Source organism: Rhipicephalus sanguineus, chromosome 1 (assembly GCF_013339695.2).
Source record: "Rhipicephalus sanguineus isolate Rsan-2018 chromosome 1, BIME_Rsan_1.4, whole genome shotgun sequence".
NCBI classification, from domain to species: domain Eukaryota; kingdom Metazoa; phylum Arthropoda; class Arachnida; order Ixodida; family Ixodidae; genus Rhipicephalus; species Rhipicephalus sanguineus.
The window spans coordinates 204994976-205008386 of NC_051176.1; the positions used below are offsets into that span (position 1 = coordinate 204994976).

General features: G+C 41.1%; 1 protein-coding gene across 1 annotated transcript in view; it reads left to right on the forward strand.

Annotated features, from left to right (window-relative positions):
- LOC119405998 (short transient receptor potential channel 4-associated protein) overlaps positions 1 to 7209 on the forward strand; it is a 103105-nt gene extending 95896 nt beyond the window's left edge. The window contains exons 21-23 of the mRNA XM_037672832.2: positions 2849 to 2958; positions 5597 to 5878; positions 5969 to 7209. Of these exons, the coding sequence (XP_037528760.1) occupies positions 2849 to 2958; positions 5597 to 5878; positions 5969 to 6091 (515 nt within the window). The 3' untranslated portion in view covers positions 6092 to 7209. The remainder of the gene's footprint in view (positions 1 to 2848; positions 2959 to 5596; positions 5879 to 5968) is intronic.
- Positions 7210 to 13411: the final 6202 nt, after the last annotated feature.

Consider the following 13411-nt stretch of genomic DNA (forward strand, 5'->3'; position numbering starts at 1 on the left):
CAATCAATAGAACAAATATGGAGGTCGGCATAACGGCGCAAATTGGTATGCAGTATCCGAATGTCTGTTGTAAACAGATCCGTTGTAATGAGGTTATACTGTACATGATTGAGTTCTGCGGCAGGGTAAACGGGAGTCAGAAAATATCGCGTTTAGCCAGACCTGTACTGTAACTGGTTAAATTATAAGTGGTCTAAGCTTTACTACTGGTGTGATGACAACTTAAGAGCAACTGCGAAACACTAGGAGCATTGGCGAGGCAGTGCCATTTGGTCATTTCTTAGTCTCCTATTCTACTACCATGACGCCAACTATAAAAAAAATAATAAATGACGCTTGGGTCAGGGGGTGGTGGTGTTTGCTCAGAATTTTTTTACGGTAGGTTGTTTTGCTTCATAAAACAACGGTCAAACCAGTCTATGTTGCAGGTGAAATCGGTGTAGCCTACCCGAAAGTCCAGAGCATTGGCTTTCCCTATCAGTGTTGTGGTGACTGGAAGGAAGGTTAAGTGCTGTCGTATAATGCAGCCACACCCTAAGCGACGTGTGGAAACTTCGAGCCTCGAACCTGCTTCTGCTGGCTTGAGAGGCTCTGCTGAAATCTACTGAGCACATTCTGCTGGTTTTTTACCACCGTTGCTAGCATAAACAATAGATGCCAAATTATATGGCAATGCTTGATTTTGTCCAACCTCCTATTCCCCACTTCTTTGATTGGGGCTACAGCATCAGTGACTTGCTTTGCTGTGGCGATGCCATCCTCGCCTCACTGCACAGCCAACGCAAAAATCTGTGCCGCATGCATTAATCGCACCTCCGACGGCGTTGAGTTAAAACAAACTGCACTAACTCTATGTTCAGCGATATATAAAACGAACTGCACCAAGCAGGCTATTTTGCAAGGCCTGGCTCTGTGTACGTCTGTTGTCACATGACGTGCCACAGGGTTACTTGACACAAGTTATGGCACTAGTTCCAACTTCACATTCGAGTACAGCAACCACTTTGTCATAAGTGGGGCAGCCTTGCATGAAGCTTGTGAAATGGCCCGGTGGCAGATATTTTGTTTCACTCAGTCAAGATTTTGAGATATCCAAAATTTGTCTTGAAAGTACTTTGAGATAAAGGGCAATGAATACATGGCATATATGAAAAATGGTAAAGTGCTGTTGAAAATTTTAACTTAGCTGATTTTTTTTTAGATATGCCAGTTCGAGTTAATGAGGTATATAACTGTATTTTATTTAAATTTTAAACTCCAAAGTTGGGGGGTCGACTTGCAATCAATACCAAAATGTGTACCACCACTAACAGCAAGTCATACAAGAAATCAGGACCACTTCAGCAAGTTTACAACTTTACGTTTGCTTTCCAGCTCTGCCTATAGACGACAATGGTTCAAGTTTCTCCGCCGACACCAGCACTTGCCATTCTCTTACCGGTGAATGCTAACTTGCCGCGGGTGTATGTATGCCCTACCTGCTTTACATCGTCCACACTGCACGTAGCGGCTTTTTCTTCAACAGCTACATTGCCAGACCCGGCTTCCTGTGCTGCCTGCCATGGTGGTGGTACAGTGGTTACGGTGCTTGGCTGCCGACCTGAATGACATGTGTTCAGTCCCAGCCGCAACAGTCACATTTCTATGGAAGCGAAATGCTTGAGGCCCTTGTACTGTGCTATGTCACTGGACATTGAATAACTCCAGGTGGTCGAAACATCTAGAGCCCTCCACCACGGCACAATCACATCCAGATTTTGGCACATAAAACAACAAAAATTATCATTCCTGTGCTGTTACTTTCCAGGACAATCTCAGGTTGTTAACCACTGCTTTTGTAGCAGCGAGGTGCTCTTTCTATTTTATGGAGTTGAATGATTTATGGTGCATTGGTTTTGGTGAACTAAGAGCTGCACAAAATCGCACAAAATCTTCAGCCTCAATCATAGACAAAATTTTTATTTCAATAACAGCTGCGTGCTCAACCACATAGTGTTGTTAACATTGGCTATGTTTCCACAATGGCAGGTTTCAAGTAGTTTCTAAAATTTCTAACATTTTATGGTTGCTTGTTAGTTTCCTCTCTCTGACACAGACCTCACTGTGACTGACTAGTGATGTAACATTGAGATATTCCCAGCCAACCACTCTTGGATTGTACTTGCCCTATGGGAGCAAGCATATGCATTACGTAATTCCATTGTGTGCGTAGTGCTTAGCTGTCAGCTCTGCCACTCAAAGCAACTTAACACTGGCAGTAATTCAAGAAAGTCGCAATCTTTTAAAGGGACCCTGCAACACTTTTGAATATGGTCATAAAATGTTGTAGTTGAGGCTTTTACGAACATGTGAGCCAAGCATTATAGTGCAGCACGTGGCAGGGAATATAAGATTAAGTTTCAAGTCGCTAGAAATTCTCACTCTTCTCTCAACAGATGGTGCCATAGATTCAATTTTAACTACATCATAAGCTCGCAGACATGGCCATTGGCTAGGGGTTTGCCCCCTCCCCCCTTTCCAAAATTCTGTTTCAAGGCCTTCAGCAAGTGCCCCCTCCCCGAAAAAAATTCCTGGCTACGGGCGTGGGTATTACATGACGGTGCGCAATATGACGAATAAAGCAAATTTATGTGTCGTAAAATGTTTGTGCAAGTATTTTTCTATTTTGAACATGTCACTGAAGCATTTCACGTCGTAAAAAATTGGGCAGTTTTGGGGAAAAAATTTTTCGTAATTTAATCGTGATCTGAGTGTGATTTGACTAGGGCAGTATACAGCTTCATCTGTTGTGTCAAATTGGAAGCTGATACCCTGATACTCCTCTGCTGTTGTGTTCCTTTTGTTGCAGAGTATGCTGAAAGGAGCAGCTATGTGCTGAGCCATATCGGGGACCAACGAAACCGCATTCGTTATCTCAAAAAGCTGGTTTCTCTTGTCACCATCTCCAACCTCACGCAGGTATATTATTTCTTCATATTTTTTCAGATACACTCGAACCTCGTTATAATGAAGTGAATGAAATTCCCCTTGAAGACTGCATAGAGATACAAGCATTTGAAACATCATTTTAACGAAGTGAAAATGACCTGTGTATGGATATAGCAAACTAAAATAGTCTCTACAAAAAAATTCCCATACATTCGCACCAGCTATATCGCTCTATGCGTTGTTTGGTAGCAATTCAGTGTGGAGGTTCAAAACTCCTTTGTCCCAACTATACTGCCTTGTGTTGTCCATAGCCATATGCAAGCACACTGTGTATTTACTCACACTACTGCCTTCTTCCATACTAGAGATGTCGGCACGCTGGGTTGTGGACCGCGTTATTGCTAGTTTACAATGGGCGTTTTCTCGCTCTCGTTTCTGCCCAGGAGAGTTGTTTCGTGGCAATGTGGACAAGCCAAATGAAAAATGGAAGCAAAAGGCTGCATTGGAACAGGAAGCAGCTATTGTAAAGGTTGTTGTGCCAGGGGCTAAGTCGAACAATACCAATGCCGTCGTTTCTTTTTCCTTTTTCTGTTTCAATAAAATTTCATCACATAAGTAGTTGTATAGCATTACCGCAAGCCACAACATCGCCCTCTTTGCACGTTTAATGTCTTGCACCTTATTGGCAGATATTACAATAAATGGCAATAATGGGCATAATGAAATAATAGATATAATGAAGTAATTTCGGCTCTACCTTCAACTTTGTTATAACGATGTTCATGTGTAGACAATGTAGGCTGTAAGCAAATGGCAATTCTAAAGTCTGAATGGATAAAATGGGGTCATCAGAATTTAAATTTTGCAGAGAATTAAGCCTTTGAGGGTCGAATATTTTCGGGAAATGCGTCCTCCCAGTCAGTATTTTTTTATTGCTGAATTAAACTCTTCAGGTGAATCTAGGAAAAAAATTGTCTAAAACTTTTTGGGGTGACCGTAAAGTGAAAAAAAAATCATTTGTGTTGTTACATAGACATGGTTTATTAGTAACAGCAAGATAAATTCTGAAAAAAAAAACAAAAAAAAAACTTGTAGCACTGTTAAAAAATTATGCGTTAAAATAAACGTCTGTGTAGTTCTCAGACGTACAAAAAAAATAAGTGCACGAAATGGCTTTAAGGGGAAACACGGGGCGGAGAAAAGCCACTTTTGATCCAGTCAGCATCATCTCAATGCACACGCTTTTGAGATGTCGCTCACTCATCAACATCTGAGTCTTAACTCATAAGTAACTCCTCGTATGACGGGCTGGCTTTTACTGAATCAGATTGTGATTCGGCAGTCGAGCGGCGATTCGGAGGAATTGCCGCTAGGACTCATTTACGGCAGAGAAACCAGTGCGCACTTTCATAGCGCAAGCAAACTGCGCGGTTGAACGCACTGAAGAAAACTGTGTAGTTGTGAGCGCATCTGGATAACAAACAGAAGTCTGAAATCTATAATAATCATTCGTCTTATTGCCAACGAGACAGAAGTGGTTCTTGTGAGTCTTCGAAACAGGAAACGCAACCATAGCGGCATCGTTTGTGTCAGTCAGCGCCTGCAAGGAAACAGGTGTAATCACGTACCAGGGAGCAATAAACGAGAGAGTAACAAATCAGTCACCTTTTGCAAAAAACCGGGAAGCCATCAATTTTCCTGGCGCAACAAGTGGGAACCAGCCGAATAACGAAACAGAAACTAGACGGCGCACCGCTGTAGTAAAGCATTAAAAAAAACTGAGAAACATCGGCGCAAGAAAAAAATTAAACATATTCCCGCAGGGTGGCAGCACATAACAAGCAAGAGAAATGGTCGAGAAAGGCATGCGCTTTAAACATACATGCAATGATGTACATGTACGTCTGACCGTCTTGTGGCTGTTAGTGGATGACGTACATGTACGTCTTTGACCCTCAGAGGGTTAACCACAAGAAAAACCTGCATTAATGAGGCAGGATCCTAGCAGGATTATCTTCTTATTGCAGTTGTACTTTATCTTCATTTCTTGTATTCGAGTCTGTGTTTACCTTCCATTTGAATTTCAAATAAATATTTTTGTTTGTTGCAGAATTTTTTCTTGCAAGCAATCAAAATTGTTAGTTGCAAAGGTGTTTTGAAGAATTCTTCGTTGAATAGATAACGGCCACTTGAAATATAATATGACTACGGTGGAAGATAGTATGTGCAAAGTGCTATGTACATCACAAGACATCTATTTAAGTTTAATGCTGGTGAAAAATGCTGCACAACGGCCTTAAAAATCCTCTTAAGCCCTCGAGATGTGATACCGTTTCTTTTTTGGACATTGTTTGATCCCTGAAGTTCTGCTCTCACAACACCAATTCACTTTGAGGAGAAAAAAATTGCAGGGTGCTAAATCTAGTGAGTGGGGAGGCATTTTAGCATAGTGATGGAATTGTATGCCAAATACTCATACATGATCAACATAAAATGCAGTTTTCTCAACAAACTTACCTCGGTAAAACCAGTATCCTCGTATGACTAAATTAACATAGTGGAAAGTATAGTATTGCCATTTTTTAAATTCTACGTGACGATGCAACAGCGTCATGTGACTACTCACGTGGGCACCAGAATAATGCTGTGGTGTTTTCTGCCTCTGCAGGAGAATGTGAGCTGTGTCAACACAGCCTTAGTGCTGCTCATCTTTGCACAACAGCGTGGTCAGCTGGTTAGTTACCTGCATGCTCTGCGGGGCCCACCTCCACCGGGCGCAGCTAGCAAAACTGCCTGCAATGCCAGTCCACCTGCTAGTGTCCCTGCTGGCTCCACAGCAGCCACAGCCACAGCTTCGGCAGGAAGCTTGTTGCAAAACCTGCTTGAGCTTCTGCACTTCTGGCAAGAACACTACCTCCATAAAGACAAAGATTGCTCTGCCCTCGAAAAGGTCAGCACGCTTCAGTGATGGACACTGAACTAACATTTCGAGTATGGCCTGTATTGTCTTGTGTTGCTAAATTTTTATATGCTGTTCCAGAGCTCACGGATTGGGTTTCATCGGTGGAAGGCCATGGTGAACACACTTGTCTCGGAGGACATTACCAGTCCTGTGTCCCTCGTCTACCATGTTCACCCTGGGCCCAGCACCCGAGACAGTTGATGGACAGGATGCTACGCATCAGCGCAGTGCAGCCCAGCCACCGAGCATGTGCATGTAGGGCTGTGAATTATGTTCATAAGTGAAATGGGCCCTGTGTGCTTTGTAGAGTTGGTTTGAAAAGCAGTTATTGCAATCATACTGAGGTTGGCATTGTTCACTAGAGCATGCTCAGTCATTCATTCCATCTGTGTTTGGTGAATAACATAATAGATGGCTAAAGCAAGCAGCCGGCTTCAGTTAACTTTCATTTTGGCCACACATGATGACTAAAACATCCTTGGCCTCTTCGGCTGCTTAGTATGGATGTTGAGATTTCTATTTACAGTCAGTGAATCTCCTTGCTGTCAAGGGCCCTATTTTAACTAAGCAATAGAGCACTCATGGGAGCTAGCTTCTTTTCATGGTAAAGTCACTAGTTAACAAACTGCCATTCTGTACATTGTGCAGAGCTGAATCCCACATCTTGTGATCATCATTGTTGTGCTCTGTGTGCTAAAAATACCAGTTTATGGAGGTCGTGATGAGTGGCCATGTGTTTTGGGCTGACAAGGGCAACTTGTGATTATTGCTGTGCTACTGTCAATATGTTCACAGCTAGGTTTAATGACCTTTCAGAAGAATGTGATCCTACACCATTAAATTAATTACATGCTTTCTTTTCTTGTGTTGTTATTCAGCCAGGGACAAGTATACTCCATCATAAGTTCTTGGTGCAGAGATGTGTTGAATGCTCCACAATGTTTTCACTCAGCTTGGATTATGGGAGATGGTTAATGGTCTTAAAAGGTAGAAAGGAGACAGGTTTATGACTTTCTGAAGCTTTAATTGCATAAATGATCTCCCACCTTCATCTGAGTGCCATGTTGTTTTGTTTATAAATAGTGAATTTACTGTGATCGTTGTGTGAATACAGCCACATTATGCCTGTTGTATACTGCTTGCATTTTTAATCTACTTAGCATGAACAAGACCAAACTCTCAGATTGAGTGGTTTGTAAGTTTAGGTCAGCTATTGACCTCAAAATTTTTCTCAGCTTGTACCTTGTGGTGCAGGGTATTATTTAAACGATAACAACTTTGCATTTCATATACTGTCTCAGAGTAAATGTCATTGATTCTATTTAGTTTAGTCAAAGTTACTTTCTTGGTATAGTACGGAAAACATGTAACAAGAGGTGCATTTATATATAATCTGTGGCAGCTGCGTACATGCATTTTGTGCTGGCAACAAGTGCATTTGCAGGATTTTTTATGCACTACAAAAATATTTGAAGAAAATCTAAATACCCTAATAGCATTATGGATTTCTGGTGTGGCTGTTCTGTGCACAATGCTGTTTTTCAGAAGCTCAGCTTGTTTTCTACTTATATTTGGTTTATGTGACATGCTTTCTTCTTCTTTCATTGCAGTGGTACTTGTCAGGGTTATCAAACAGGCTTTCTGAATATTTTGTATGCTTTGCTTTTAAAAATTTATCATGACAGGCCATAAGGTTGTGATAGTTAAGTGTTGCTTATTTTTCTGAATAAAGCCTGAAAAGCTATAACTTAAACACTCTGATTTTCTCCCAGGTTAGTGGGATAATTTTTTCTGTCATTCTAAATGCACAAAATTCACTCTGTAAAATAGTGGTTTGGCAGTGTGCCCCCCTAGTATCACTGAATTGATGTTGCTTTGCTCAGTAAAGGTGCAAAAATTCGTATAATATTCCTTTATAAACAAACGTGAATCCACAGAAAGTAAAGTTAAAGGCAAGATTAAATATATAACATCAGTATCCAATAACATTAAATTAATGTTTAAGAAGTTGTCTTTATAAGGTGTATGCTTCAATGCCAACAATTCCTGGTTGCCACGTCAGCTCAAGAAGGTTAGCCAGTCTGCTTACCCACTGCTGTTTGTTTTATGCATGTTGTGTTTTGATGGCTAGTGTATTGGGAAGTGTGAATTCGGGCCTGTATTTTGCAAGAAACCTTTAGTTTTCATACTTTTTGCCTTGATTCATTGGTTCGAACGTCACTGTTATCGCCAAAGTATGCTGCTTGGTGCAGCATATAAAGAAGTGAAGGTATTCCACAAAATGGTTTGTGGGATATATACGGGTCCAGGCTAAAATTTCTCAGTGCCTACATCTTTGCTCTCAATACATATCTGTTAGTTAGGCACAATGAACCCATTCATAATAGTTTTGTTCACATTTGGTATTATGCATTTTCTGAATGCTCTTAAAAGACTTGACTCTCCATCTACTTTTATGAAAGGTAACTTAGAGCGAATGCTTTCTTAACACTCTCTACATGTGCTCATAGGGTATTTCAAAATTTAAAAAGCTTTTGGTGATATTGTGGAATACCAGAGAAATTGTACAGACACAAAGTGAGGCTGTGTTTTGGGCACTTCTATGGTAAAGTGAATTCTATTTCGTGGCTGAATTTAGATATATGTTTCTACAAAGTCATGAAAATGCAAAGGGCAGTTGCTTTACTGTTGCATTGTTCTTGCATACAATTACTGTAATTACAGAACTGATTGACATGACTTCTGGTGTGGCTTTTTTTTTTTTTTTTTTTAAAGTAACATAATTGGAAACGGCAGCACAGCAGCAGCAAAACTCTATATTTACTTGGGGGGGGGGGGGGTCGTAATAAATTTGTTTTTTTAGCATTGGTGTAGTTTTGAAAGTGCAGTCTCTTCAAGCTTTTATTTTATTGCTGCTTTTGGTATTATTAGTGGCTATCGTGTTGTACTTATTTTGAATATATAAAGTAAAACACGTTTGAGAGCTTTGTGCAATGGTAGGAAACATATTTTTGATAGTCGAATATGTTTTGCTGTTTTTATTGCTGTTGCTGTTGCATGAATTTCTGAACCAGTGCATCAGAAATATTGGAGAGCCAACTGTGACATGCTTTTATTAGTTGTAACGATACTTTCTTTAATTCATGTAAACACTGTGTATATTAGTTGAACACTGTAGGAAAAAGTTACTCAAAAATTTTGTGTTCATGTGACATTTCGTGTGTTTGGAAGTTGTGAAAGTTCACCTAATGATAGTGTGGTACAGCGAATGTGTGGTACTTCTTGAAATGGTCAAACAAATGTTGCTTGTTTCGCTTTTGTCGAAGCGTGTTTTTGTATTGTATACTGTGTGAATGCGTAATTATTTTGTAAATACCAGCTTAGTGAAAGCAAGAAAAGAAACATGAAAGTCTGCATAGTAACAATGTATTGCGTGAACACTGCAGTTTTCCCCGTTGTCACTACAGTGGAGGTGGCCTGTTTGTTTTAATTTTAATAAACAATTTCTTTTAAGCACATAAATACTGTGTGGTTTCTGTACTTATAGCGTCATTTGCACTATATGCTTAGTTAACTATTTTATTGAAGTTAGTGTAGGTTTTTTTTTTCCTTTATGCAATTCACACCAAGAATTTGAGTTTCCCTCAAGGGTTGCAAGCAGCACGAGTGGACATCAAAATAAGTAATGAAATTTTGGCGAGTTTTACTATGTTTGTCCCTCACCACAACAGCTTCACAGAGAAGGAAGGAGACTCGAACACAAGTGCTTTCTGTAAAGCGTGGTACAGCTACATAATTTCCCAATTCTTGGCGAGATCATCGTGCAGCTGTATTTGCGTCGAAATGGTGCATGGCTTCTGGGCTCGCCATTTTGTGCTCAGTCGAGAAATTTAACCATAACAAATGCAATGAATATACGAAAGATGACTTTATTGTGTAATATAATCAAGGGGCACTCGGGAGTCTAGAGCGTAAGGCATAAATGTGATTAAGCAGCTCTTGGCAAATCATGTGGTCTGCATGTGGTCTGCATAGTCTGCGCAAAAACAACCAAACTTTTCAAGTAGGAAGGCCCACTTCGAGTGAGTTATGTCAAGCACAAGTGCCCTATGCAGAAAGGTACTGCTTGCAACTTAGTTGATGATTGCACGTGACTTTGGTCAAGAAAGGGAATTGGACAACCACTTGCATGTAGCACAAAGCCCAGAACCTGTTTGCAATATGTGACTTTGGTCATGACGATGTGGAATGTGCGATGGTGCCACTAGAAATGCGCCGTGTGGTCCCTCCATGTGAATGTGATGTGGTCCCTCTGCTCTTATATGGGGGTAACACGGGGAAGGAATGTTACTCTTGGATGATGACTGAGGGAAAGAGGGTGAGTGACCATTGGACAATGCCACTTGCCTCCTAGTTTCATGACCACAGTGGTGGGGAAGTGGTAGCGCATCCACCTCCAGTATGAGATGTATAATGGGTTTGACTGCCAGTGCCGCTAGGCACCCACCAGTTTTTCCAAAGGGAGGAGAGGTGTCCTGACCTGGTCCTCTGTAATGTGGCTACTCGTCTCTAGATGGTAAACTTTTTCCCTCCCTCCTTTCACTCCCCCTCAACATGCTGCGCCGTTCTCCCTAATGTGTTGCAGAAATTAACGCCTTCCCTTACCTCAAACCACTATCTCTCTTGCATGATAATAGAACAATTCAGTTCCTTATAGCTCCTCTACTTTTGACAGATTTGAAAAATCATTTTGGTAAAACACACACTAGGTGGCACCTTCCACTGTACATATAACCAAAGTTTGTAAGTGGCCCCGACGAGCCTTTAAAGTAGATTGCTGAATTCTTTTCATGAAAAACTTGATTAAATGTCTTTAGTAGAGGGACAGCATTTCGATGCTTTGCACACTTTCCTCAAGAAATAGGCATGTTTTTGTCCAAGCCATTGCTGGTCTGTGCTATAGAAGTGCAGCTGCTCGTGCTTTCGCTAGAACTCGCAAGTGCAGCATTTTCAGTACAAGACATGGTACAAGTGCCGACAGTTTGAAAGAGCAATTTGTGAATAAATTTATCCCTCCCTGAAACTGTTCTCTTTTCCTTCCCCAGGTGGCAACTATAAAAAGGGCATATTTTGACTACCTTTGTATCAATTGCTCACTTGACTGACTAGCCTGGACACATCACTCCTTTATAGATTTTTTTCTGGATTATTTGTGATACCAGTGTCGTTGGCCTGAAGGAAACCAATTTGTGATTGTTAATTCCCTTTCTCCTCAGATGTTAACTATGCAGAGGGCAGGTTATAAACACCACAATCCCAACTGACCATTAGACTACCAAGCCTGGGCATGCAGAGCAATTGCTTCTTTTCGGATTTCATTTACAAGAAGCTTCCCTGTTAACATCTGTGGAAATAGCTTTGAGGGTATTTAATCCATCTGTTGTAGGTACCATGCTTTCTTGGTGGATAACTTTACCTGGAAATTATTTTTCCCCTCAACTTTTTATTCTAGGTCTATGATGTGAGCTGCCATCATCATTTGCAAACCACAGTTCCCTTTTTATTACGCCTTAATGTAAATAAAAATACCAGTACATAAGCAGGTTGGCTCTCACCTAGTAAATACGAGAATAAATCTTTTGTTATAGGGATAATTGGGAATATTTTTGTTGTGTTAAGAATAAATGATAACTTGCAAGAGCCTAATGATATCCAGCATAAAGAAATGCATTAGAAAAAATTGGGTAGCAATTGGTGTAGTTCTAAATCCTGCGCTAAATGCAGCTCCATTACTGCGAAACCTGAGGAAGTACATAGCACAGGCACCCAGCGATTCCTGTTCGTAGAGTTCCTACTGCTCCGTTTAACAAACCGCCGATGGCGACGGTGTTTGAGGTAAGCATGTACGGTTTCCCCTGCACGAATAGAATCTTGTTGGGGAGATTCATGAACTCGGTGTGCGACATGCGCACTACTTCTTGCTGCGCTTTATCGAGTTCCTGCTGAGTCGTCTACAGTGAGTTCGTTAGGTTGTTTCCCTGTTCAGACGTAGCAACAAAGCGCCGGCGAAACGCCGGTGGGAGGAGCAATCGCTCGCTCAGCGAGGTGGTGGCGCCCTCTCTTCCTTAGCTCAAGTGTCAGCCGTATGTTTCCGAAGCATTTTTAAAGATTTTAAGTAGAGCTGTGCGAATAGCAAAATTTTGGGTGCGAAGCGAATTCGAATAATAAAGATTGAGTGCGAATCGAATAATTTCGAATAATTTTCGAATATTTCTCAAACATTTTTCGAATAATTCGAAGTGAAATTACAGAAAAAGTTGCAGAGAATCTTTAAGTATGTTCTTGTGAGATCGCAGCATGAAAGCGTTTCTTTTCGCTAGGTTGATGAAGCACTGGTGGGGTCATATTTCATAGTTGTCTTTCTTATCAAGAGTGAGGCAATGTAGAGGCCGAATTGTATTTATGTACATGATTTGGTGCAACCAAAATGTTGCCGACAACACTTCACACGTGATAGGCAGAGATGCCATTTCCTCAGCCTCTTCTCCTCTTTCAACTGCTGTGGAAGGCCAACTGATGTGGCGGACAAGGGTGTGCTCCCTTCAAGTCCGGAGTTCCAAATCTGCCTCGTAGACGTCGATATATAAGAACATCTGAACTTTTGGATGCTAAAAAGCTTCGGCGTCCGATTTTTCGGACTTCCTGCCCAAATTTCAGGTCCAAAACAGCATTAATTGAGCCCCCAACTCTGCCACATCTTTCATCTCCATGTTGGAAGCAGCGTTTTCTTGAGTTAATACATTTGGGACCGTAGCGGAGCGTGAAAGGCAGCTTTGCCGCAATACGGTGGTGTGATGAGGTGAAGCATATTGAAAATCTAGGGACCACTTCCAAACGGACGTTGACTGTCTCTTGGCTAAGTTCGACCGTAACGGACCTTGAAAGGCAGCTTTACCGCAATACGGGGGTGTGAGGAGGTGAAGCATATTGAAAATCTAGGGACCACTTCCAATCAGACGTTGACTGTCTCTTGCCCAAGTTCGACCGTAACGGAGCTTGAAAGGCAGCTTTGCCGCAATACGAGAGTGTAATGAGGTGAAGCATATTGAAAATCTGAAGGGGTCACTTTCAATCGGACGTTGACTGCATTTGTCTTTGGGAAGTTCGAATAGTTCGAATAGTAAAATTTCAGTGCGAATCGAATCGAATAGCAAACACTATTCGAAAAATATTCGAAATTTCGAATATTCGCACACCCCTAATTTTAAATTAATCATTGCGATTACTTCTAGATTATTTCTGTTAATTATATCATTTTAGAACTTGTTTGTTTATCTCAATGCAGTTTTGAGCATTGCTAGTTTTGTTATAGGCCTGTATTGACCACTTGATTTTGAGTGTGATCACGCCACATGAGATCTGTGGATGGACAACAAGCCGGGCCCCTAAAGTGCTGCACGTTTAAAACTGTAAAAGTATTCCTAGGAGTTTTGCTGGAGCCAATCATTCAACATTGGGGCT